This window comes from Manis javanica, chromosome 14 (genome assembly GCF_040802235.1).
Source record: "Manis javanica isolate MJ-LG chromosome 14, MJ_LKY, whole genome shotgun sequence".
Taxonomy (NCBI): Eukaryota; Metazoa; Chordata; class Mammalia; order Pholidota; family Manidae; genus Manis; species Manis javanica.
In genome coordinates this window covers 1,300,490-1,325,745 of record NC_133169.1, presented here as the reverse complement: position 1 = coordinate 1,325,745, position 25,256 = coordinate 1,300,490, and the positions used below count along the sequence as shown (strand labels likewise).

The 25,256-nt window shown below is 42.6% G+C and overlaps 1 protein-coding gene across 9 annotated transcripts in view; it reads right to left on the bottom strand.

Annotated features, from left to right (window-relative positions):
- Nucleotides 1-25,256, bottom strand: part of NME7 (NME/NM23 family member 7) — a 196,976-nt gene that overhangs the window by 148,042 nt on the left and 23,678 nt on the right. For all 9 annotated transcript variants that reach the window (XR_012124995.1, XM_073221542.1, XM_073221545.1 and 6 more), the window contains exons 4-7: nt 22,341-22,451; nt 13,809-13,859; nt 11,488-11,695; nt 3,554-3,659 (exon numbers count right to left, since the gene is read on the bottom strand). Coding sequence is in view for 8 of the 9 variants with exons in the window: in XM_073221542.1 (XP_073077643.1) it covers nt 3,554-3,659; nt 11,488-11,695; nt 13,809-13,859; nt 22,341-22,451 (476 nt within the window). In the remaining variant the exon portion in view is untranslated. The remainder of the gene's footprint in view (nt 1-3,553; nt 3,660-11,487; nt 11,696-13,808; nt 13,860-22,340; nt 22,452-25,256) is intronic.

Genomic DNA, 25,256 nt, shown 5'->3' with positions numbered 1-25,256 from the left:
ATCAAACTCACCCTTCATAACAATCACATGACCTTCCCCCAGGACTGGCTTTCCACCCACATCCGCATCCAGCCGACCTCAGTATTCACGGATTAATGCAAATACTCCCCGCTGCAGCATCAGGATGGGAAACAGCAGCGGGTCTCAGGATGCTACCTATCCCTTCGAATTCTTAGATTCCATTCCTGTAAAATGGGGTCGATGATCAAACCTGATGATGGGGATTTATACAGCCTGATTTCAGAGTAAAATTAATTTATTTTACTGATGGAACCAAAGTAACTACATATAAATAATACTGCAGACATCAAAACACACACTGCAAATTTTTAAATTATAAAGAAAAGAAAAACACAAGAACATTCACCCTGTTTTTCCTTCCTTTTAAAACCCGAGTCCCCAAATGACAAAATATACTTCAATCCACACAGACAAAACACCGCGAACACCCCCAGTACAACTTGCTCTCTTTTTCCCAACATATGCTCGACAAACTAAGCCCGTTCCTCTAGCTCCCCTGGCAGTAGGGAGCGCACCCCTGCACCCAGAGAGGCCCACTGCAGGGCTAAGGAGCGAGGCGCTGCACCCGCGGGGGCCTGTCACTTGTGCCAGGAGGTTCTTCCCACAGAGATAGGGCTGAAAATGAGAAAATAACCTCATTGTTTGCTCCAGGAACTTCCCTGAAGGCCACTCACTCCAACAACAGATACTCAAACTGTCCCTTTTTCACAACAGCCCCTCAACTGGGCAAACAGCTGCACACTTACAAGACGGTGAAGACTGATGCCTCGCCTGTTTCCACCAGCCCTACACTATCACGAACTCTGCCAGGTGCAATGAGATCACTGCGCTGGTAGAGCCACCTCAGTCCCTCAAGGTTGAAACTACAATCTGCCCACGACCCCTTCCCTTGTAAAGTCTACAGAGGCTCCATCAAGGCGTGCTCTCCTTCTGTAGTGAGCAATAAACTTAGTCTTGCTTGATCAAAACTACCCTTGCCTTCTTTGGGGAATGCGATCACTGTTCGTGACCAAGGCTATTCCGGCCTTCTTTGGGGAGTCGCAGTCAACAGAGGGGAACAACCTTACTCCATCTCAGCTGCTCTCTTTATCAACAACCCCTTTTTAAAAACGTCTCTTCATCTCTCATGACTATACTAGACCACAGGTGCAATTAGACATACCAGGAAATGGGATTATTATGGAAAAAGATAAACATAAACCAGCAATTGAAAGGGGACCAAATGAATCTAATAATAACTCAATGATACTTCAAACTACAGCTGCCACTTGAACGGCATGGTTTCAACTGCGTGGAAAATTTCTTAGAGATTTGCAAGAATTTGAAGAAATCTTTTCTCTAGCTTCTTTATTGTAAGAATACAGTATATAATACATATACATAATATGTGTGAATAAACTGTTTCTATCCTTGGTAAGGCTTCCGAGAGTAGGCTCTTGGTAGTTAAGTTTTTGGAGGAGTCAAATACTATACATGGTTTTTGACCCTGCGGGGAGTCAGTGCCCTAACTCCTGTGTGGTCCAAGGGTCAACTGTATATTCCATTAGAGCGACAGTTTAAATCTAAGCTTCACTGGGTTAATTACACATTTCAAAATGGTCTTAAAGGATCCCTAAAATTGAGGGTTAGACCGAAAATATAAGAAAAAGCCTTGAAATGTTCAAGTTTAAAAGAGTAGTCAGCCATCTGATTAGATTCTATAAAAATTTTTTGCTTTAATTAACTCATATGCCTCTAATGCTATAGATCAATATGAAAAGATGAAATATAGTGAATCTTTAAAGAAAAGCTCTGACCAGAATTCATTTAAACTTGTATAAATATAAAATCAGTCATTTTGACATCACCTGTCATTTATATGATTGTTTTATTAGGTCTGTTATATTTACCTGTGCAGTTATTAAAGTACATAACTAGTATTTATTTTACTTATACTTTATTTCTCTTTGCGTGCATCACATTTTTCTCGGGGAAAACTGAAGCAGGTGAAAAGCAAATGGAATATACTGAGATGCCAAAGATAAGATTTTACAAAGTTGAGACCTCTAAGCAAGAAGCATTTGTCTCATCACATTAAATCATGTATGGGTGGCTGTGGGGCAATACCTGTAGAAAAAGAGTACGCAGAGCCAGGGTCAGCCTCTGGGATCCCCTACTCTAAACTAAGGAAATAACATATTTCATACAGCCTTGCCTCACTTTTCTGGACAAGAAATGATATATCCACCTAGTTGATATAATTGCTGTGAAAATCAAAAGACATGGTGTATAAGGCCCTCAGTTTACTAGCTAGCACACAGTGGTGATTTCTCCATAAATGTGTTACCCATCAAGCAAGTTAGTTCCCTGTAATTACATTCCTAAGGATCTAAAAGCTATTAAAGTACTTCCTAGATAAAGAACTATTAATTATGCAACAAGATCTTAAAGGTTCATATCCATTCAATCAATAGCTCTACTTCCAGGAAGCTAGCCAGAGGAAATGACTGGAGACATTGTCAAATATTTATGTACAAAGAAATTTTTCAAAACTTTATTTTTAACATGAGAAAACTAGAAGCAACTGAAGTATCGAAATATATGACCTTTTTATGATTGCATAAACTGTTTATGAAGAAATAAGAGCAGCCAAAACCGCTCCTGAAAACTGAAACAGCCTGTAGACCTGCACAGTTACAGTCATGCACCGCAGCATGCACACACACACATATGCAGAAGACAAGGATTTGCAGGAAATAGCAAAAGGTTAACAATGACTGTCAGGCTGATGGGAAAACAGGTAAGTTATTGAATATTTTTTTTCTAAATATTCTCCTGTATACCTGAATTACTATGGCATTTAGAAAAAATAAAACTAAAAAACCCATTCAATTAATGCTCATTTTTTGGCACAGTCTAGTTTTATAAAGATGATCTTTTAAATCATACCCATTGCATTTCCAAACAGACTTGGGATAGCCAACAAAACTACATACAACTGACTAAAATAAACAGATGAAGAAAAAGAAAAAAGCTTGCAAACTCTCAGTATGCATCATTATATACAAATCTATCTACACGTATGTGTGTGTGTGTGTACATGTATATATACGATGAATCTCAGAGAAGTTTGTTTCAGATCATGAGAAGCAAAGGAAGTGCCTGCACCTTTCCCAGAAGGGCGCACAGCAGGTGCGGCGGACATCGCTTTATGCTGTGCGTTAGGGGCACTGCCTCACTGGGTCAACAAATCAGTCACACGTTGGGGGGAAAGGGGGCAGATTAAAAGTCAAGGACTCAAGACTTGGGATGGGATGAGCATAACCATGATCGCAACCCAAAGAACATCTTTTTTAAAATTTACAGACACAAGGATAAAAATAAATACAGATTTAGACAGATTTTCCCTTCATATTATGTCCTCTTTATTCACATGCCTTCAAGGAAAAAATGAAAATATTAAAATTATACTTCAATTTTTACACATAAAATACATTGAGAAATAAACATTAACAAAATGTAGTAGATACATTGTATTCAACATAGCACTTACCTTCACTGATGGCATGGGGCTTAATAATGCAACAGGTACAGTTGGTAAATTTAGCGGTGTTTGCGGGACCACAAACTCCACTTGAAGGAAAAAATAACTCCATTTCCTAAAGACAGAGAGAAATGACTTTGACCTACATAACCTCTCATCTTGAACTCCTAAGATATCTACGTGAGGGGGAAGAACTATGCTAGTACTTTATAAGGCTTCAAAATACAAATTCTTTGCTTCAAATTAAAAAAAATGATTTTTACAAAGACTAAGTGAACCCTATGTTTTAAGTCTAATAATCAAAAGAAAATAAGAATTAAAGCAAGGGGGATATGTTTCATTCTGGTTCAGAATTAAAACTGATAAAATATTAACATATTTTGAATATTAGAAGTAATCAATATAAAGTTCTTATCTCTCTCAAGCATTAATTAGTTCATGACACACAGGCCCAATTTAAATTTTTATTAAAATATGCAAAATTAAATTAAAAACTAGGAAACCTTTGTAGAAGCAGAGATTAGTATTTGTGGATAAAATGAAGGTTCCTGTGGCCAGGATTCTCACCTGGTCCTGATTGGCTAGCTCACTACACACGTGTGGGCAGTACATTATTATTTACTCTATATAAAGACCCCTGCCCAGTGCTCTGGGCAACAGGGTGGCATGGCTGCAAGGCTGCAGGAGAGCAGAGCAGAGGCTGGAGTGGTGGCAGTGCTGAGGACAGAGACTGGGATGGCTGTGCGGACAGAGAGACCCAGAGGATGGCTGTGCGGGCAGAGGGGCCCAGAGGCAGAGACCAGCTTACTGCATGCAGATTTGCTCTGAGTGGAAGGGATTCTAGTGACTGACCTACCACCTGGAAATAAAGTTGGGTATAACCCTTTCACCCCAAGAAGGTTCTAGTGTCATTTTTTTGGTCACCCTGAAACCACAGTGAACTTGCCCGGGGCTGGACCCCACTGGCCAGACAGCCCTCTCCTCCACTCTCCCAAACCCACCGCCAGTCCAGGCCTCACTCCATGACAGCTGCGCACTGAGATGCCGAACCACCTGAACGCTGCCAAGCCCCATGGCTGATCCTCAGATGGACCTTTCTTGAGCAAACATTTGGCACGCCCGGTGCTCCCCACACCTGGGAGATCTGCACCACCGGGCTCTCACCTCGCCTCCCTGGATGGTTCTCTCCCACCAGGCTGACCCTAGTGTTGAAGAGCTCAAGGCACGGTCCACCTATCTACAGTCACTGGCGTGGTGAGCCCCTAGAGTCCCATGGCCTTAAATGCCATCTGCATCCTGATGGCCCCCATATCTGTGCCTCCATCCAACCTTCTCCACAAACTCCACGCCCACTTAAGGACTGCCACTTACAGACATTCCGTATTTAGTGTCCACAGCAGAACTGAATTCCACCATCTCCCATAAACCTCTTCCTTCCCACCCTACTCTCCACATCCTTCCAATTGCACAGGCCAAAAAAAAAGCCCCACTTGGAGTGATCCTTGATTCCTCTCCTCTTCTTGTCCGTCCACCCTTAAAGTACCTCGGGAGTCCGGCCATCTCCAAGTGTGCCCCTCCAGTCCATGCCCACCGACTCTCCCTCTGACGCCTGCACTGGCCTCCTCTCTGGGCTCCGTCTGGCTTCCCACACACACCTGCACCGCCTGCTCTATCCTTAGCAGAGTGAGACTTGTGAAAACGCGGCATGACACTCCCTGGCAGAGCCCTCCTGGATGGCCACAAGGCCTTACGTGGTCTGGCCGTGTCTACACCTTGATGTAATCTCCCATTGCCAAGGAAAACTTCCACTGCTGCCCTGGCACCACGAACCTCACCGACTCGCTGTCCCTCGAGCTCAGCAGGTCTGCTCCCACCTCGCAGTCTTGGCACAAATTGTTCCCTTTCTTCTTGAAACACCTTCCCCTGATTTCTGCTCACACCAGAGATGAGCAGGCCCTCCTGAATGCCCCGTATCTACAGCACTCTGCTCCTCCATGCAGCACACAGCCCTCCCTCCGCCCTGGTCTCTTTCTGTCCCCTGCCCCACTTCACTCCTGCCAGGCACTGGCCACCTGTAGGCTATCTGTCGATCTGCTTGTCATCTAACACCCCAACCGGAAGCACACAAGCTCCATATGAGCCGGCCCTTTGCTTTGTTCACTAGCAGCTGCTCAGTAAATATTTGGGATTGACTGAAATTCAGAAACTTATCAATTCTGCAAGTGTTAAATAAAATATACCTATGTACATTATACAATGAAAAAATGACCCTCAGAAAGCGGGAGTAACAGGCCTTTGGGGCCTTGAGTCAGCAAGTGTCAAAGCCGGGACTCAACCCAGGCCAGAGCGGCTCCAGAGCCCTGGGTTTCCTGTCATCTGCCCTCCAAAGGCAAAAAGCAACGCTAAACTGTTTAATCAATTATTTGGCCAATTATTTTTGTCTCAACTCTCCTCCAGTTTCTTTTCTTGCTCATTTTTTAAAAACGGAAATACCAGCTTTCCAAGTACTCGCTTACATGTGCGGGGTAGGTATGTATTTAAGGCAGGGACAGGCTTTACTTCTGTCTTATGCCTTGGCTTTCCCTTTCTCCTGGTGCAGGCTACTGTGTCCGTCCCACCTATTCATCCAGGAGAACACTTTACTGCAACAGCACTTTTAACAGCACCTAATTTAGAGACTTCACACAACCAACGCAAAGTCACTGAGGAAAACTTCTAGACAAAAACGAACGGGAAAACCCTCGTGACCCGGGTGAGGTGATGAGTTCTGACATGTGTCAGCAAAAGCACAAGACGTGAAAGAACAAATACATAAGTTGGACTTTATCAAAATTAAAAACTTCTGTTCAATTCAAGACACTGCTAAAGAGAATGGAAATATTGCAAATTATATATCTGGATAAAGAATCTGTATCCGTAACACGTAAGGAACTCCGAGCAGAGTTTTAAAGGACATACAAATTACCAAGGCAAAGGGAGAGACAGCAGGGAATGCAGAGGGGCAGAGTGAGTGAAGACAGCAGAGGGCAGGGCAGGGGCCAGGGGCGGGGCTGCAGACGAGGCCAGAGGACCTCACTTCGGGAGACACGTTAAGGACCCTGACCCTGGACTTGATTCCGCGGGTGGTGGAGTACTTTGGGATGTGCTTAGGAGTCATGACATGGGCAGATTAGAACTTTTACACAGCTGTCTCTGAAACCTCTGTGGAAGATGCCCTTGTGGGAGAAAAGCAGGAGCCCCAGAGTAAAGCCGGAGCTGTGACCGTAGGAGCGAAGAGAAAGGAGGGAAGAAAATGTGAAGAAGGTAAAATTTGCAAAACCTCTTACTGATTAGATGTGGAGGATAAGGGAGGCATCCGGAACGGGACACAGAACAGAAAAAGGAGAGCTGAGCTGTTACCTGCTCAGTGTGGGACACGCCGCTGGAGTATGAGCCCCAAATTCCAAGAAGAATCTTAGACACAGAATTAAGATGACCGATTTTGTCCATAGACAGTCATGCAGCACAGCTCAGTGACTAATCGATCTGTTCCCTGCCCAGTGATTCACGGCGCCACGTGGGTCACGTCTGGGGTGCACCAACCGCCATCCCGCTGTGCCTGTCTTGCCCCTTGCCAACGTCACACTGCTCTGCACACGAAGGTTCGTGAAAGGTCCTGCTGCTGCCCCAGTGAGGTCCCGCCTATCACCGCCGCATCTTCTTCCTCTGCAGCACTGGCTGGGCCGCCCTGGCTCTTCTGCACGAGAAGTCTTTGAGCTTCATAAAAACTTTGCTAGGAATTTGACTGGAACTACACTGAACTTATAGATCAATTTGGAAAGAACTGATATCTTTATAATTCTCAATCTTCCCACCCACGAACATGGTATATTCATTTTTAAAGTATTTTTTATTGCCTACAGTAAAATTTGCAGTTTTCTCAATAAACGTCTCCCACATCTTTTATTAAGCATATGACAGCCAGCCAGGATAAACCTACTTACCATGTGAATGGTGTTCTCTTCAAAAATTACATTTTCTACCTGGAAGAATACTATTAATGTTCATATATTGATATTATATGCAGTACAATTTACAGATTAGGGAAGCACCATGAAAGTGGAATAACAATAACAGACAACATCTGTTAAAAACTGTGTTCTGGGCACTACACTAAGCACTGAAAACATTATTTTTAATTCTCAGAAGAACACTATGATGTAAGTACAACTATTACCTCATTGAATGACTAGGAAACTGAGAAATACACCACCAAGTCACAGACGAGAGAATGAAACCAGCACGACACTAAGACTCAGAGGACAGGCGAGGAACGAAAGCCGACTAACCAGACGCAGCTCGTGAGCTGCCGGCTGCAGGTAGGAAAGGCCAGGGAGCTGTGACGAGGAGGGGCTGACTGAAGGTGGGCAGAGCGCGACAAGGGGAGGGGCGCTCAAACCGGCCCTGGGCTGCAGAAAGATGCAGAGAGATGAGGAATGAAAAGCCTTCCCTGCGTTCTGTGATAAGGGCACGATGACACCTCAGCCAAAATGAGTTCGGTGGAGGCCACGCACGAGGCCAAACTGCAACAACTGCTCTCAAGGATCAGTCAAGGCCCCCGAAGAAGACGCAGTGAGCACAGCGTAAGTCTGGTGACATCTGGACAGGATGGAGAGAGAGACTAAACATTCATCAGTAGGAGCTCAAGGTCTAAGAAGGTTTTTGGGGTTGCTTGTGTGACAGTTTTCTGTTTTCGTCAGCGCATCTGGCCCCCGCTTTCCTGTGTGTGCCGGTACCCCCGTCGCAGTATTTACCCTCGTCAGCGGGCCAACTGACACGACGTCCACAACACTCACTCTTCCCAAGGCAAGACTCAAGGACAGGAACATCTTCACAGGGCCCGCGATGCGGAGCAGGAGGACCCTGGAATCTCCTCCTCACACGGAAACACTGACTCTACACCTGCATGCAGAGCGGCTCTTCCTAAAGGAGCGCAGAGGGCTGGCGGACCAGCTTCTGCACCCCAAGGGCAGAGGGGCCACAGAGAGAACTGCAGGAGAGGCGGAGACACAGCGGTGGGGGGACCCCGCCCGTGGCACCAGGAACCACAGCAGGGAGACATCACTGAGGGGCGCATGAGCACTCACCCGACATGGGGCACAGCAGAAAAAAAGTGGGTTTACAGGGCAACTAGACTGTGCATGATGGGAACCATTCACCAGCCCCGCCCACCCCACGTGGGCTCCAGCCACCCAGCCAGAGCCACCAGGCACACAGTCCAACACAGACATTGCCACACAGGCCACTCCGAGACTGGGAGAAGCAGCTGTGTCACCTAATTTGTATAAGCAAACACAGAAAGTCAAGTGAAATGAAACAGGAATATGCTACAAGTGAAAGAACAAAACAAAACTTCAGGAAAAGAACAAAATGGATGAGCAGTCTACCTGGTAAAGGGTTCAAAACAATGGTGTAAAGGAGCTGACCAGACTTGAGAGAAGAGTAGATAAACTCAGTGAGAATGTCAGCAAAGAGATAGAAAAATGGAAGAACCAATCAGAGCTGAAGAATACAATTACTAAAATGAAAAGTACACTAGAGGGAACCAACCACAGATTAGAGGACTCAGAAGGTGGATTGACAATCTGGAAGACGGCATGATAAAAAGCACCCAAGGTGAACAGCAAGAAGAAAAAATTTTAAAAAAGAGAATAGGTTAAGGAACCTCAAAGATAACATTAAGCCTTCAAATGTTTGCATACATGAGTCCCAGAAGAAGAGAGAAAGAGGCAAAAATCTTATTTAGAGAAATAAGAGCTCCCTCATCCGGGAAGAAAACAGACACGCAAGAAGCACAGAGAACCCCAAACAAGATGAGCCCAAGGAGGTCCACACCAAGACACACATAATTAAAATGGCAAATATTAAAATATAGAGAAAATCTGAAAAGCAGCAAGAGCAGAGCAGCTAGACACATACAAGGGCACCCACAGACTATGAGCTGACTTTTTTTAGCAGACAATGTGCAGGCCTGAAGGGAGGGTCATAACACATTCACATGCTAAACAGAAAGCTAACATGCACTGTGGAACATTCCTCAGCCATCAAAATGAATGCCATTCAAAGCAACATGGGTGGACCTAGCTGATACTACGCTGAGTGAAACAAATCAGACAGAAAAAGACAAATAGCCTATGATTTCACTTGATAGGTGGCATGTAAAAACTAAACAAATGAACAGACAGAAATGGAATCATAGACACAGAAGAGGCTCCCTCTTGACTCCCTTTCCTTCTCTACCTATGCTCTCTCCTTGCCAGTCTCAGCCCACCTCATGGCTTTACATACGTGCTGTGTGTTGCTGAGCACACAGTCATGCTGTTGGTCCAGACGTGGATGACTCACTTGTTAAGTCTGCAATGTCCAAAGCAGAACTCCTGATCTGCCATCCATACTGACACCAGCCATAGATTTCCTCATGTCAAATTATGTAAATACTATCCTTTTAGCTGTTCAAGCCAAGAACTTTGGAGTAATCTTTGACACCTCTTTTTCTCACATCCTAAATTCACTCTGGAAGGAAATCTTGTTTCTTTGACCTCGAACAATTAAGATGTGCTTTAAAACACATCCTGTGCTCCTCTCATGGCGGGCACCCTGGCCCAAGCCGCCATCTCCCTGGGCCGCCGCAGCAGCGCCCTCTTGCCTCTAGTCCGTTCCCAGCGCGGCCAGCGTGGTCCTTCTGAGCGGCGAGTCAGCGGGCGGCCCTCCACTCAAGAGCCGGGAGCGGCTCTCGACCTTCCTCAGAGAAGAGGCCAACAGTCCCACAGAAGGTGCGCTGAGACCACGTCGCAATGTCCCCTCCTGCTTCTGTGAGCTCCTCGGCCCCTCCTTCCCTCGCTGCCAGCCAACTACTCTGCCGTCTTCCCTGCAAACTGAATGATTCAGGCAGACATACGCCACTAAGGAACAGCAAGAGGGCCAGGGCACCTCGGACGCAGTAAGGGAGAGACGGGGCAGCGATGAAGTAAGACAGAATGATAGGGGCCGGATCAGGTGTGGCTTTGCAGCCTGCATTAGATACTTTAGATCTTTTTCTAGCAGACAAAAGCTCACTGAAGAGTTTTCAGTACTTGAATTGTTAATCTGATTTGTTTTTAAAACATCACCCTGGGCATAGTTAATTTTAGGGGGGAGCAAGTTAAGATTTTCAGAATTGGGTGTAAGAGAAGAGGAAAGCAAGATTAGGAGGTTCCTGCCACAGTCCTGCAGCAGCGAGACCGTGATGGTCAGACTCAAGGCCTCATCTGAAGGGGGAACTGAAAAGATTTGTTGCCAGAGTTGTAAGAAAAAGAAAAAAAACAAAGATAAAACTGTTTAATATTACTCTATTGCAAACATGACCAGACTAAAAATCACCTTTCGCTAGCTGAGAAATTTTTCACGGTGCTGAGAATAAACTTGCATTTCACTAAATCAACATCTGCATAAATCCTGTGTTACACCTTTTTTTATACGGATTTAAAGTAAGGAGTAATTCTAAGGAACATGGAAACTTTTTCATCAACATTGGCTGTATGTAGGAAAGAAAATGATGTTATGCTTAAAAATAGTGTTAGGCTGAATCCAAGAAAGAACATATCAAATGATACCTTCTTTTGAATATTTACTATCTGTAAACTAGTCTTAAAATGAATTCAGTAACTCAAATATTTATGAGCTTCAATAATTTAAGTCTTTGGAACAAGAAATGGGACAAGTGTTTTTAACTGGAGAAAACACACTGGCCACGGCCAGGTTACTAGTTCATGAAGAACCCAGATCGCTGAAATATGCCAAACGTTTTCTCTACTGCTAGGTCAGCCATATAAATCCACCCTAAGTCAGAAGTTACAGAAATGCTTTGACATAAAACACTTGTAACAAAACCCAAGCAGAATTTCAATACATTTAAAACGCCTTACTCGGGCAGCACTAGCGACAGAATCAGGGCCGTGCGCTGCGTTTCGGATGCCGTCCGTCCCAAAGAGAGCTCTCACGCTCCCAGGAGCATCTGTCTGCGCCGCCCCGGAGTTCGCAGGTCCAAGCAGTCTTTTCCATTCACATACAGCATCATCTCTTAAGATCTCCATGGCAATAACAGGACCGGTCGTGATACACTGTATCAGCTCACTGGGAAACGGGTACAAGAGTGTTTCATTCCTCTGTCACCCTAGGTATCTCTCTTAACAACAAGGATATGTTAGAATTGGAGTATTTCAACACACACATTAATGTCATGATCTCAGAACTATCGGATGTAGTCAATTTTATACAGGCAAGATAAAATTTTCGTGAATCAAACATCTTGCAGGGACCTGAGTCCTATCAACTACCAGTGTTGTCAAATCAATTCCCGTGAGCAGGAAACCCACTGTTTCATTGAGTTGAGACGATTTAATTGACTTAAAGGCATGTTGTTGATCTACGCTTTTCCACTTCCATCACTGAAAGATACAAAAGGATCTTCCTTTTTGTTCTCAGTTCACCACTGCAGCCAAATAAGATGTCAATGCACAAAGTGAAGAGAGGAATATCTTGTGACTTATTTTCAGTAAGAATTCATTTGGTTCTTCTGTGTAGGGCTGTTAGAATCCAGAGAATGACAATGCACTTTCAATCAATAAACACTGAGTTGGTCTAGTGATAAAGAAAAAGTAACAGGTCTTCCAGAAAAAAGCCTTCATCTGGTGTAAAAGCTTCTCTGGGTCACCCTGACCCTAGGTCACAGAGGTGTTCCTACAGGCTCGTTATTAAAAGCCCAGCAGCACCGAGTCAAGAACCCCAAGAGATGAAAAACAAGAGACCCCGTTTCATTTTCCCACTTCCACATGCATACAAGTAGCAATGACGGGTCTGTGCAGTGACCGACTCCACTCCTTCTGTGTCAGGCAGGGACAAAGTATGTTTTAAGATGAACCATGCTTCCCTGTCATCTGAACTAATGGGACAGGCTCCCATGTGAGACAAGCACTTGATGCCCAGCAGGTCTCGACTGCTTTGCACACTTCCCTCCCTCATGGACCTCGTTTTGTGAGCCACCACCCTTCACTGCTTCCTTTGTAAATCACTTCCATTCATTCTGAAGAATTTTTCTAAAAAACAGCAATTACAGAGAAGTATTCATATCCTCCATCCTAAAAGGCCCACATGGTCTCCTCATACATTCTTATTCTGCTAGGCCTTAACTGCCCCCATTGCCCCCCCCACAAAATACATTCAATTTAAGGAACTCAAAACAAGGGAATAAACCCATGTTTATCCATTTATAAGCATTTAATGATTACCTATAGAAATCAGAATATGCTATAAAACAAGATCCTTCCCTCCAGAAATTGAGACTGTCCTGTAACGTAGAGCCTGCAAGCACAGTAAGATAAGCCTATGGTGGGGCGCAGTGCGGGACGGCGCGGGCAGGGGCGCCGACCGTGACAGCGCTGCTGCCCAGGCTGCCGACAAACACAGCCTCTGCGTCTTCTGTTGTGTCGCCCTCAGTACCAGACAACTAGCCAATGAGTACAGTTCATAAAATTTACCGCATGCTAGTTACTACAGGGCATTAAAGCAGGGGCTGTGATGTGACGCTACCAAGATATACAAAGAATGATATCCCAGAAAATGACCTATGCCTATTCTAACAAGACTTGGGAATATTCTATCATGCTTGATTTAAAATAATCTGTAACAGTAACTTCTCATGTAAAGCTTTAAAAAACACTATTCTGTGCAGGATACCAATGGCGTGTCTACTGTAGCAGCTTGGCTGATAGCCTTTATTAGAAATAGAAGCATTTCTTTGTCAACAGTACACAGATTCAGTTTCTAACATATTAATTGTTGCATCTCAAGGAACAAAATGTATATCACACTAGAAATGCAAGGGTTCGCTGATTAATTTATGTCCATGAGAATGCCAAAGTTTAAAAACACAAAATATTCAACATAAAATATAATTATTGCACTATTTTTATCTACTGAAACCTAAAAAGAAAGCTACGTCCCTTATGATGTAAGTAAATCACCCCATTTGCTTCTAATGAAAGTTTAAGATATTTAATAAGATAAGAATCATCTAAAACAAGGACAGGAAAAAATGATAATTAGAAAAAAATTTTCAATAGTCACAGATGTTGCTATGATCCTTTGAAGATTATTCTCATGTAACAGGTCTTAATTATACAATTATAACTCTGGTTCTCCAGGACACCCGCCATTACACGCCACTAGCCCCAAAGTCAACACCTACTTTAAAAAGGGCTTCGACTGATGGTCTACGTGAAAATCTGTTGCTTCTTTCCTGTAAATAATCAAAATGACAGTAGTTAAGAATTATGTGAGAGTATTATTTTAGCCTGTATTAATAAAGATGAAATCTTTTTTTATTTGATCTGTATGCAAATTAAGTAATATAATGATTTTCACCAAATATTTTGCTCAAATCCCCTCTCCTTTCAAATTTTTGCTAGAATGGACATATGCTGAGATGTAACACTACAAAGAATGTAAGAGGCAATATTTGCTCATGTTTATACCTATTATCTTCCTTTTTCACCAGCATCTTTAACATTCTAAGAAGAAAGCTTAAAATTTGACAAATAAGAATGATTTTCCCTTTAGGGTTCAAAAATGCAAACCATCTTCTAATTAGAAATACATCACTTTCTGCTACAGGTTTTAAACTTGAGAGGTTAAGCTAAAACACTACCCAATTGTTACAGTTTTGTTTTTTAGATAGATTCCTCTGAAGGAAACACTATATACCTATGTTTTAAAAAGTGCTTGACAGATTAGGCATACCAATGTGTTCTTATCGGTTATTAATGTATCAAAAATTAATGCTTTAAGTGACACCACCAAAGGTGGATAACATGGAGACGTTCAGAATTTAGAATTTATTAAGGGCAAGAGGGACTTGCTTTTTAAATTTATATTCCTACTAAATACCTAGAGAAACAATGGAAAAGATAATGAACTTTAAATTGATTAGCTAATGAACCTAAACTTTTTATAAAAATCAAATCAGAGCCTCTCTTAAACTCAGAGTTCTCTTAAAGTCTTTAAGCTGAGTTCACAATTTGTGACACATACATGTCAACAGCAACTACTTTTTAAAATTAAAAGAAGTTAGTATCTTCTAGCTTAACATTTCATGCTTAATAATTTAGGGTAAAATGCTTTAAGATCTTATAGGCTTATTACAAAATGAACTCACATAATTAGCTGTATCAAGGAATATGCTTATTTAAGCCAGATGTACTGACATATTCTTTGTGAAGAGATTATGAAAAGTATATTATATGAGCATAGAAAATAAAACTCATCCCTAGAAATGGGAGGGGAAGAAAAGACATCTGTCTAGAGCCTATTACATGTCAACATTATTTATTCCCCACAACAATATATAGATACGATAACCTTCATCGTACATATGAAAATAATGATGTTCAGCAGTACATAACTTGTCTGGTTCAAAGTGCTAGTGAGGGAGAAAAGGGGGACTTAAACTAAAAGTTTCCTGGTGGCAAATATCTGAGTGCTTATGCCCTTTCTATTACTACAGAAACCCCAAATTCTAGAAGGAAGCGGGAAGTATTCACAAACACAAAATGGATATATTGTGCTGCAGCCTAAAATGAGGTAGAACTGATTGTCTGCAAAACTCAGGTGGGGAATATTTTAGAAGACTGGACAGCAAGATGACTAAAATGACCATTCTAAACTTTCAACACAAATGAACTACTAAAAAAAAGAAAAAAACAATCTTTAATGACAATGGAAAGAAAAATCTTAATCACTGAAAGTGTTCAAGCTGTTTTCTAACATGTCACCGACCCACCATCCCCACCTGAGACGTAAACCTGGGACCACGGTGAGGGTCCGTGAGGTTTCCTGCTGGCCCCGTCAGGTTCCTCCCTTATGAAGTCTAGGCAGAAACATCAAGTACATCATCACCGTGAGAAGATGTTTTGCTTTGTTTTCTTTTGTTACGTCTTGTGTTTTTCTAAAGAAACTCACCACCCTCTCACAAAGGTCTAGCCATTTCTTCTTTCATGAAATATTTACTTAGCGCCTACCGTGAGTGGGGCAAGGTTCTGAGAACTAGAAGCCCAAGTCTGATGGGACTTGGCTGCTGCCTTTTGGTACTGCTATGAATGAAGGAACCAACACGGGCGCACACAAGTCCAGAAAAGGTTTGCGCATTGGGAGACAGTCCGCCCGGGTCTCTGGTGGTCCTAACACGCCTCGCTAGCGATGCCAGGAATGCAGGGCCCCATCTGCATTTTGAGCTAGCCATCCCTCAGAGTTATGTTTACAGTGAGCAGTTGAGCAGCCCTACGGGGTGAGGTCATGTCTCTCTTCAGTACAAACAGCAGGCTTGCTCACCACTTGCTAATGAAACCAAGGTCATGGTCCTTCATAAGTACTGTACCTAAATCTGTCCTACTTATGTACTGAGAATGCTTGATCTTTGGGAAACCCAAGTTCAATACTCCTTAGCTGTGCGTACAACAGCCCCCTGGAACCTTACCATGTAATTCCCACAGGACATGGAGGCAAGCACAGATGCCACTGCCACACTGTAGCAGGATGAAGTCCTGGTTTCTGACCCAGAAGTCTCACGTCTTCTGCCACCATCCATGAGAGAGTAGCAGACTAACTGCTAGCTTTGAAGCTGGGCAAAATCCAGGACTCAGCAGTAATATTATCAGAGATTATAAGGCGCTATGAACACTTAAAGAAGTTAACTTTCTTGGGCATGGTTCTTATCTTTCTCTTTTGATGCCAAATTATCAAGCACGGGAAGTAGACATAAAAATGTTCAGTCTCACTATGAAAACCTATATGCCAACAAGCTGGAAAACCTAGAAAAAATGGACAACTTCCTAGAAAAATACAACCTCCCAAGACTGACCAAGGAAGAAACACAAAAGTTAAACAAACCAATTACAAGCAAAGAAATTGAAACGGTAATCAAAAAACTACCCAAGAACAAAACCCCGGGGCCGGACGGATTTACCTCGGAATTTTATCAGACACACAGAGAAGACATAATACCCATTCTCCTTAAAGTTTTCCAAAAAATAGAAGAGGAGGGAATACTCCCAAACTCATTCTATGAAGCCAACATCACCCTAATACCAAAACCAGGCAAAGACCCCACCAAAAAAGAAAATTACAGACCAATATCCCTGATGAATGTTGATGCAAAAATACTCAATAAAATATTACAAACAGAATTCAACAGCATATCAAAAGGATCATACACCATGACCAAGTGGGGTTCATCCCAGGGATGCAAGGATGGTACAACATTCGAAAATCCATCAACATCATCCACCACATCAACAAAAAGAAAGACAAAAACCACATGATCATCTCCATAGATGCTGAAAAAGCATTTGACAAAATTCAACATCCATTCATGGTAAAAACTCTCGACAAAATGGGCATAGAGGGCAAGTACCTCAACATAATAAAGGCCATATATCATAAACCCACAGTCAGCATTATACTGAACAGTGAGAAGCTGAAAGCATTTCCTCTGAGATCGGGAACTAGACAGGGATGCCCACTCTCCCCACTGTTATTTAACATAGTACTGGAGGTCCTACCCACGGCAATCAGACAAAACAAAGAAATACAAGGAATCCAGATTGGTAAGGAAGAAGTTAAACTGTCACTATTTGCAGATGATATGATACTGTACATAAAAAACCCTAAAGACTCCACTCCAAAACTACTAGAACTGATATCGGAATACAGCAAAGTTGTAGGATACAAAATTAACACACAGAAATCTGTAGCTTTCCTATACACTAACAATGAACCAATAGAAAGAGAAATCAGGAAAACAATTCCATTCACAATTGCATCAAAAAGAATAAAATACCTAGGAATAAACCTAACCAAAGAAGTGAAAGACCTATACTCTGAAAACTACAAATCACTCTTAAGAGAAATTAAAGGGGACACTAACAAATGGAAACTCATCCCATGCTCATGGCTAGGAAGAATTAATATCGTCAAAATGGCCATCCTGCCCAAAGTAATATACAGATTTGATGCAATCCCCCTCAAATTACCAGCAACATTCTTCAATGAACTGGAACAAATAATTCAAAAATTCATATGGAAACACCAAAGACCCCGAATAGCCAAAGCAATCCTGAAAAAGAAGAATAAAGTTGGGGGGATCTCACTCCCCAACTTCAAGCTCTACTACAAAGCCACAGTAATCAAGACAATTTGGTACTGGCACAAGAACAGAGCCAAAGACCAGTGGAACAGACTAGAGACTCCAGACATTAACCCAAACATATATGGTCAATTAATATTTGATAAAGGAGCCATGGACAAACAATGGCAAAATGACAGTCTCTTCAACAGATGCTGCTGGCAAAACTGGACAGCTACATGGAGGAGAATGAAACTGGACTATTGTCTAACCCCATATACAAAGGCAAACTCAAAATGGATCAAAGACCTGAATGTAAGTCACGAAACCATTAAACTCTTGGAAAAAAACATAGGCAAAAACCTCTTAGATATAAACATGAGTGATCTCTTCTTGAACATATCTCCCCGGGCAAGGAAAACAACAGCAAAAATGAGCAAGTGGGACTACATTAAGCTGAAAAGCTTCTGTACAGCGAAAGACACCATCAATAGAACAAAAAGGAACCCTACAGTATGGGAGAATATATTTGAAAATGACAGATCTGATAAAGGCTTGACGTCCAGAATATATAAAGAGCTCACACGCCTCAACAAACAAAAAACAAATAACCCAATTAAAAAATGGGCAGAGGAACTGAACAGACAGTTCTCTAAAACAGAAATACAGATGGCCAACAGACACATGAAAAGATGCTCCACATCGCTAATTATCAGAGAAATGCAAATTAAAACTACAATGAGGTATCACCTCACACCAGTAAGGATAGCTGCCATCCAAAAGACAAACAACAACAAATGTTGGCGAGGCTGTGGAGAAAGCGGAACCCTCCTACACTGCTGGTGGGAATGTAATTTAGTTCAACCATTGTGGAAAGCAGTATGGAGGTGCATCAAAATGCTCAAAACAGGCCTACCATTTGACCCAGGAATTCCACTCCTAGGAATTTACCCTAAGAACGCAGCAATCAAGTTTGAGAAAGACAGATGCACCCCTTTGTTTATCGCAGCACTATTTACAATAGCCAAAAATTGGAAGCAACGTAAATGTCCATCGGTAGATGAATGGATAAAGAAGATGTGGTACATATACACAATGGAATACAACTCAGCCATAAGAAGTGGAAAAATCCAACCATTTGCAACAACATGGATGGAGCTGGAGAGTATTATGCTCAGTGATGAAAGGAAAGGAGAGACACATAGCAGCAATTCACCAGAGAGTTCCGCTTTATTAGGGAAAGGTGCTGGGTTATACAGGAAGGGGCATGAATTGATTGAGGTGTCACTTCTACGGGACTGGTGGCTGTTGGCTAGGTGCTGGGATTGGGAGGGGGGCGAGAGGTGATTGGGCTTCAGGTGGCGCCGGCGGGAACTGAGGACCCCAAAGAGAAGCCGAAAGTTTGCCATCTTACTGCTGGGGACCCTTCAAGTGAAATAAGCCAAGCGGAGAAAGAGAAATACCAAATGATTTCACTCATCTGTGGAGTATAAGAACAAAGGAAAAACTGAAGAAACAAAACAACAGCGGAATCACAGAACCCAAAAATGGACTAACAGGTACCAAAGGGAAAGGAACTGGGGAGGATGGGTGGGCAGGGAGGGATAAGGGGGGGAAAAAGAAAGGGGATATTAAGATTAGCATCCATGGGGAGTGAGGGAGAAAGGGGAGGGTGGGCTGCACAACACAGAGAGGACAAGTAGTGATTCTACAACATTTTGCTATGCTGATGGACAGTGACTGTAATGTGGTTTTTAGGGGGGACCTGATATAGGGGAGAGCATAGTAAACATAGTATTCTTCATATAAGTGTAGATTAAAGATGAAAAAAAAAAAAGGAAGAAAGAAAAGGGGGATTACTCCTTGATAGGATAAAACTATTGGTAAATCAAAGATTAACGCATGCTTTAAATATCCTTAATTTTTATCACTTAAAGAGTGTCAGATGATCAGCTATGGAGGTACTCTTTTCTGATAATATTCCTTTCTCTTAATAAAAATAAAATAAATTTAAAAAAAAAAAAAGCAGTTCCTGTGTGCTGACCTCCAATGAGTTCTACACAGTGGTATAGAAGGCATGTCAAAGTGTGGGCAAAGGGTCTGTTTGTTTCTATGCAGAAGATCAAGGCCTAGCTTGGCTACCCAGAAAATGAACTAAGATATGATATGAGGAGGAGCTTCCGGCATCAGCACTCTCTGGGGGACTTGTGCTGGGGGATGATCATCAAAAAGCCTCCACAGGGATCCGGGCGATGCTGCGGTTGTGGCTGCATCCAGCCCACCGTCTCCTGGACTTGCCACTGGAATGAGGAGGGAGATGTCTAGGCTGGCATGTGCATACAGTGAGACAACGAATTTGAGTGGATCTGTACTGTTGGAACTCAACCAGGAGTTGGGAGGGGTGCAAGGTGTAGCGCTCCAAAATCTTACGACTATAGACTATCTACGGTTAAAAGAAGATATGGGATGTGAACAGATCCCAGAAATGGGTTGCTTTAATTTGTCTGATTTCTCTCAGACTGTTCAAGTACAGTTGGACAATATCCATCACATCATAGACAAATTTTCACAAATGCCTAGGGTGCCTAAATGGTTTTCTTGGCTTCACTGGAGATGGCTGGTAATTATAGATTTGCTTTGTTTATGTCACCATATTCCTATTATGTTAATATGTGTGTGCAAGTTAGTTAGTAGTTTAAAACCTATACATGCTTAAGGTACTATGCAAGAAGATATGTCAAAGAAATAATCAATCCTCCCATGTTGTCTTCCATCTGCTACCTCTATAGCTTTTCTTCTTCCTTCCTAATTACAACCCTTAAATAGAATCTGTGCCTCATATCGAATTTACCGAGCATCATAATTCCTCCAGGTGGTAAAGATACCTCGAGACAAGTGCTGGGCATAGAAGCCACAGGGCATAAATCTGCAAAGAAGTAAAAAGCTAACCTTTTCAAACAGTATGGCTTCTCTCTCACTTACCAACTTTACATTTCCCTGTATGGCCCCGGAAGATGACTGGTTGGCCAGAGACGGGTAAGATTCCTCAAGGGAGGAACAACCTAAGACAGGCACAGTCGCAGGGGGGCCATCAGGTGAGAAATTGGGAAACAACAGTGGTGAAGCTTAGAACCTCAGCCCCCCTGTTTTGAGAGAAATCTGCATCTGTGGATGTTTTATTGCCCTTGTCTAGCTCGGATTAGCACACAGTCTACAGGCACACACCTGATCATCTACAATTGCTCTCTTACAACACTAAACTATGTTTTCTACCTTTATCTTGCATCTACCTACCACTTCAGCATTTTATTAAAAATAATAATAATAATGATAATAAAGGGAGAAATGTGGATCCACATATAAACCAAGTATAAAAATCAAACGAATATTCATATTTGACCTGATTGTTTATAGTTCATAATGCGTGATCAAAACCGAAAGTTTCTGTGATGACTGCCCTCCTTGTACTGTTCACCATGTAAGAACTTATTCACTATGTAAGAATTCGTTCACCATGTCAGAACTTGTTCGTTATGCTTCAGAAGATTGGAGACTGACGAGAATTAGGCTTGAGATGGATTAATGATTGTGCATTGAGCATTGACTCCCCTATACACAATTTTATTGTTGTTAACAACCATTTGATCAATAAATATGAGAGATGCCCTCTCAAAAAAAAAAATGTTCAGTCTCATTAAAGCTATCCCAAGTCATATCCCCCAAACTCAGTCCATTGCCAGCTTTATGAGAAGGCATTCTCAATGCATACGTAGGACAGATTTAAGTACTTCTGAAGGGCCATGACCTTGGTTTCCACTAAATGATGATATATCGCCACGCCAGCACTAACACTTACTAATACTAACATCCACACACACTCACTGTACGCCAGGGTTTGCAAGGCATTTCGCACATAAAAACTCTTTAAGCCTCCTAACCGCTGAGGGCCCGGTGCGGTTCCGGCCTCCAGTTCGCAGAGGAAGAACAGGCACATTGGTGCGGGGAGCCGCACGCCTAGGGGGCAGCACAGTTACGGGCAGTCTGGCTCTGGACTCTGCGCTGGCATATAAGCCTCCTGCCTTTCCAGAAAATATGTAAACCAGGAGATCTCACACAGGGGAAAAATTCAAATTGAGCGTAAGTCATTGTTGGGGTAAAATTGAAGGTGTTTTGTTACAGGTTTACCAATCATCCATCCTGGGAGGTGCTAAATATAAACATTTCCAAATCCATCACTTTTGGAAATCTCAACAGTAACAGTAACACTGCCTTCTCATATAGGCATAAACATTCATTTCCTATCCTATGATTTCTTTACAGTGTGTTACACTTGGATATTAAAAAGAGATTACAGTTACCACACATGTGTGTCATCGAGCAGACGGGTTATGGGAGACAACACAGTTAATGCGGCACACGGATCTGCCGACTCCAGCTTGCTTAGAGTTCATTATTTATGCATCCAATTACCTACTGTCTTACATTGTTTCATTCTAATAAGATTACTCTTCTGCTCTTTGCCAGTGGAAAGTTTTTATATTAAACAATAACATAAAAGATAATTTTAAAAAAAAGGATAACTGAAAATGGTCAACAAATTACCTTGAAAGCATCATCATTTTGAGCTTGGTTATAGTAAATCCAGCTTTGTTTATTATTTCAATGATTTCCCCAGCTTTTGATATTGCATCTGGCTTAATCAGGGCTAATGTTCTGTAAAGAAAGAATAAGTTTGAAAATAAAATTCTGCAGTTTTTATTTATTATTCACAAGCAGTAAGATTTCTGTAACAATCATCCTAGATCATCATACATCAAAATGAATTATGAGAAGAAGTGTATTAAAGGTCTCTTAAAAGTTTATGTAAACTAGGTTTACTATTGTTTCCCAAGGAAACCAACATTAAGTACCCAATCTAAAAAATAATAATAATAAGCTAAAGGAAAAGTTAAAATTGTGATTTTTAATACACCCAAATAAGAAAACTAGATGTTTACAATTTCTATGCCTTAGATTACATCTTATTAAAAAAGGGCAAATCTCTAGAGAGCCACATGAAATATCTTATGAGCCTGATTTTTGGTCTCCTAGACTTTCACCTACATATGGCATGCATCCGTTCAGCATTGATTTGGAAGTAACTATAAATTCTATTATCACCTTCCTCAAAGCATGAGTGATGCACAGCAAACCAAATGCCTCGCTACTTAGCCCGGCATGTGACAGTGTTCCAGACCAAACTCTCCTCTAAGGACACTTCAGAGCGACGCCCTCCCCCTAGCCCCGGCCCCACAGAGTCGTCCACCTTTGCGGGTGGAGATCACCTGAGTGTCCCTGCTTTACTGACGGGCAAACAGGCCCAGAGAGTCACCCTGACATAGGGCATCGGCTCAGAGCTCCTCCAGGACACAATGCCAGCTTTTGAATCCCCGACGTCTGCACTTTCCCCACATCACAAATGTAACAAAAACACGTAATAAGGGAGAAAAATCACAAGACCCTTAAGAGTAATCCTGCCAATGCAGACAAGAATCAGGTCAGCTGGAGTGACTCCATTTTCATGACACGCAAAGTTACAACAGAGTTGAAAGAGTTGCTGCCACTTCACCTTCTACACTGAGAAGTTCTGACCCACTTGGCATTAACTCAGAGAATCCAGGAAAGGAGAATGGTTGGCTTCTTAATGGCTGGCTTTGTTCACCCAGAGGACTCACTTAGCTGCACAGTGAGTCAAATATCCAGGCTGACAACTGGATATAACTTAACGGGCTGGCTTTTAAGATTTTTAAATAACAAAAATTGTTCATCTTACTATGTGTATTACATATACCAGACTATCTTTTTCTATAGTTTGAAGCAAATGAGTCACTTACAGAATTTTATATTACATAGCTTCATCAAAGATACAATTAAAACTTACCACTTTTAGCTCACATTGTTTAAATATTATAAGACACATGAAACCATAAATTGTTCATGCTAAACTAGGAAGAATGTTCATTAGCCACACTCTTAAAGAAAATATAGAACACATCAAAAGTCATCGATTTCTGTGAACAAGGAGCAACATGAAAAATACCAAAATGACACACTTCATGTAAAATGTAATTTCATTTTCTCTCAATGCCTACAGAAGACAGGGTTATTACTATGATTAATTACTCGGAATGAATTCCTCTGTCATGTCTTCACTGCTTAATTGCTCAATAGATAATAATTAAAATGTATCTTGGAGGGAAAATAAGACAGGCAAGAGGAACCGTATATGTTTTTTAAAAGTGAAAATAACACAAAGAAACAGAGTCCACAAAAATATATTAATAGTGCCGCTGTCATCTGTTGCTCGTAACAAATGACCACAAAATGTAATGGCTTAAAAAAGTAATCTCAGGATTATGCAGTTGGCTGGGCAGTGGTCTGCCCAGGACCTCTCACACAGCTGTGCTTGGCTGGCAGGTCACCAGGGGCCGGCTCACCGGGGCCAGTGAGGCTTCTCTGCCGTGTGGTCCCCTGTGGTCCCTCATGCTTCTGGAGGCCAGGCCAGGCTCCTCCACATACAGCACGTGCCTGAGGCAGCTTTGCTAATGTCCCTTTGCCAATGCCAGTCACAGGGCGCAGGGGCCTAGCCAAGGACACAGGTGCCACGGCTGTGGCTTGCTGGGACCATCCACCACAGAGCAGCCCTCTCACGTGCACTAGGCCCCGGCATGAGGGGCTCTCAGAAGAAAACGAAAACATGAAAATCATTCCTTTACATTAAAATTTCTTAGCAATGGAGAATGACAAAAACAGGTTAGCCGGCCTTCATAAAACTCAGACAGGATGCAGATTTCTGGAAAATAAGTGTTCACACAGCCATGCAAAAAAAATATGTTGTCCATAAACCATCAAGCTCTGAGCAGAACTTGCAGCAATTCTGAGTGTGATCCAGGTACGTGAAAAAGATGACCAGCCAAGTGCTGAGGACGGACATCCCGGACAGACAGGCCTACGGGCCCCAGCGCTGAGCACCTAAAGGAATCATCTGTAAACGAGCAGAAAGTGTGCGCCTGCCCCAGGGTTGCAGGAAGACCCTCTCACACGAGGCCCCAGCGGCTGTAGCAGGCATGCAGGCCCAAGCTCTCGGCTGGCAGTGAGGCCAAGTTATTCAGAATAACCCTTCCATTGAAGAGTAAAAACAGTGGATATGAATATTTTAAAAATATTTTTAAAAACAAACATACATTGAAAAGATACTTAACAATCATTAGTGCAAAAGTGAGAGAAAAATGGGGACCCAGAAAACTGAAAATGCAAACTGCACAGGCCTTGACGACATTCCCCACCTGCAGATCCGGGCGTCCATCTGCACGACAGCCCTGGGAGGCAGGTGACCCAACAGAGGGTTCTCCCGAATAATCTGGGACCACAGGCTCCTCTTCGGGGTGAACCACACAGAAGCAGGCACTCCGTGGTCAGGCAGCACAAGGCCACACTGCCCAGGTAGCCTGGGGCCTCCCGCATGGGAGCCTGGACCTC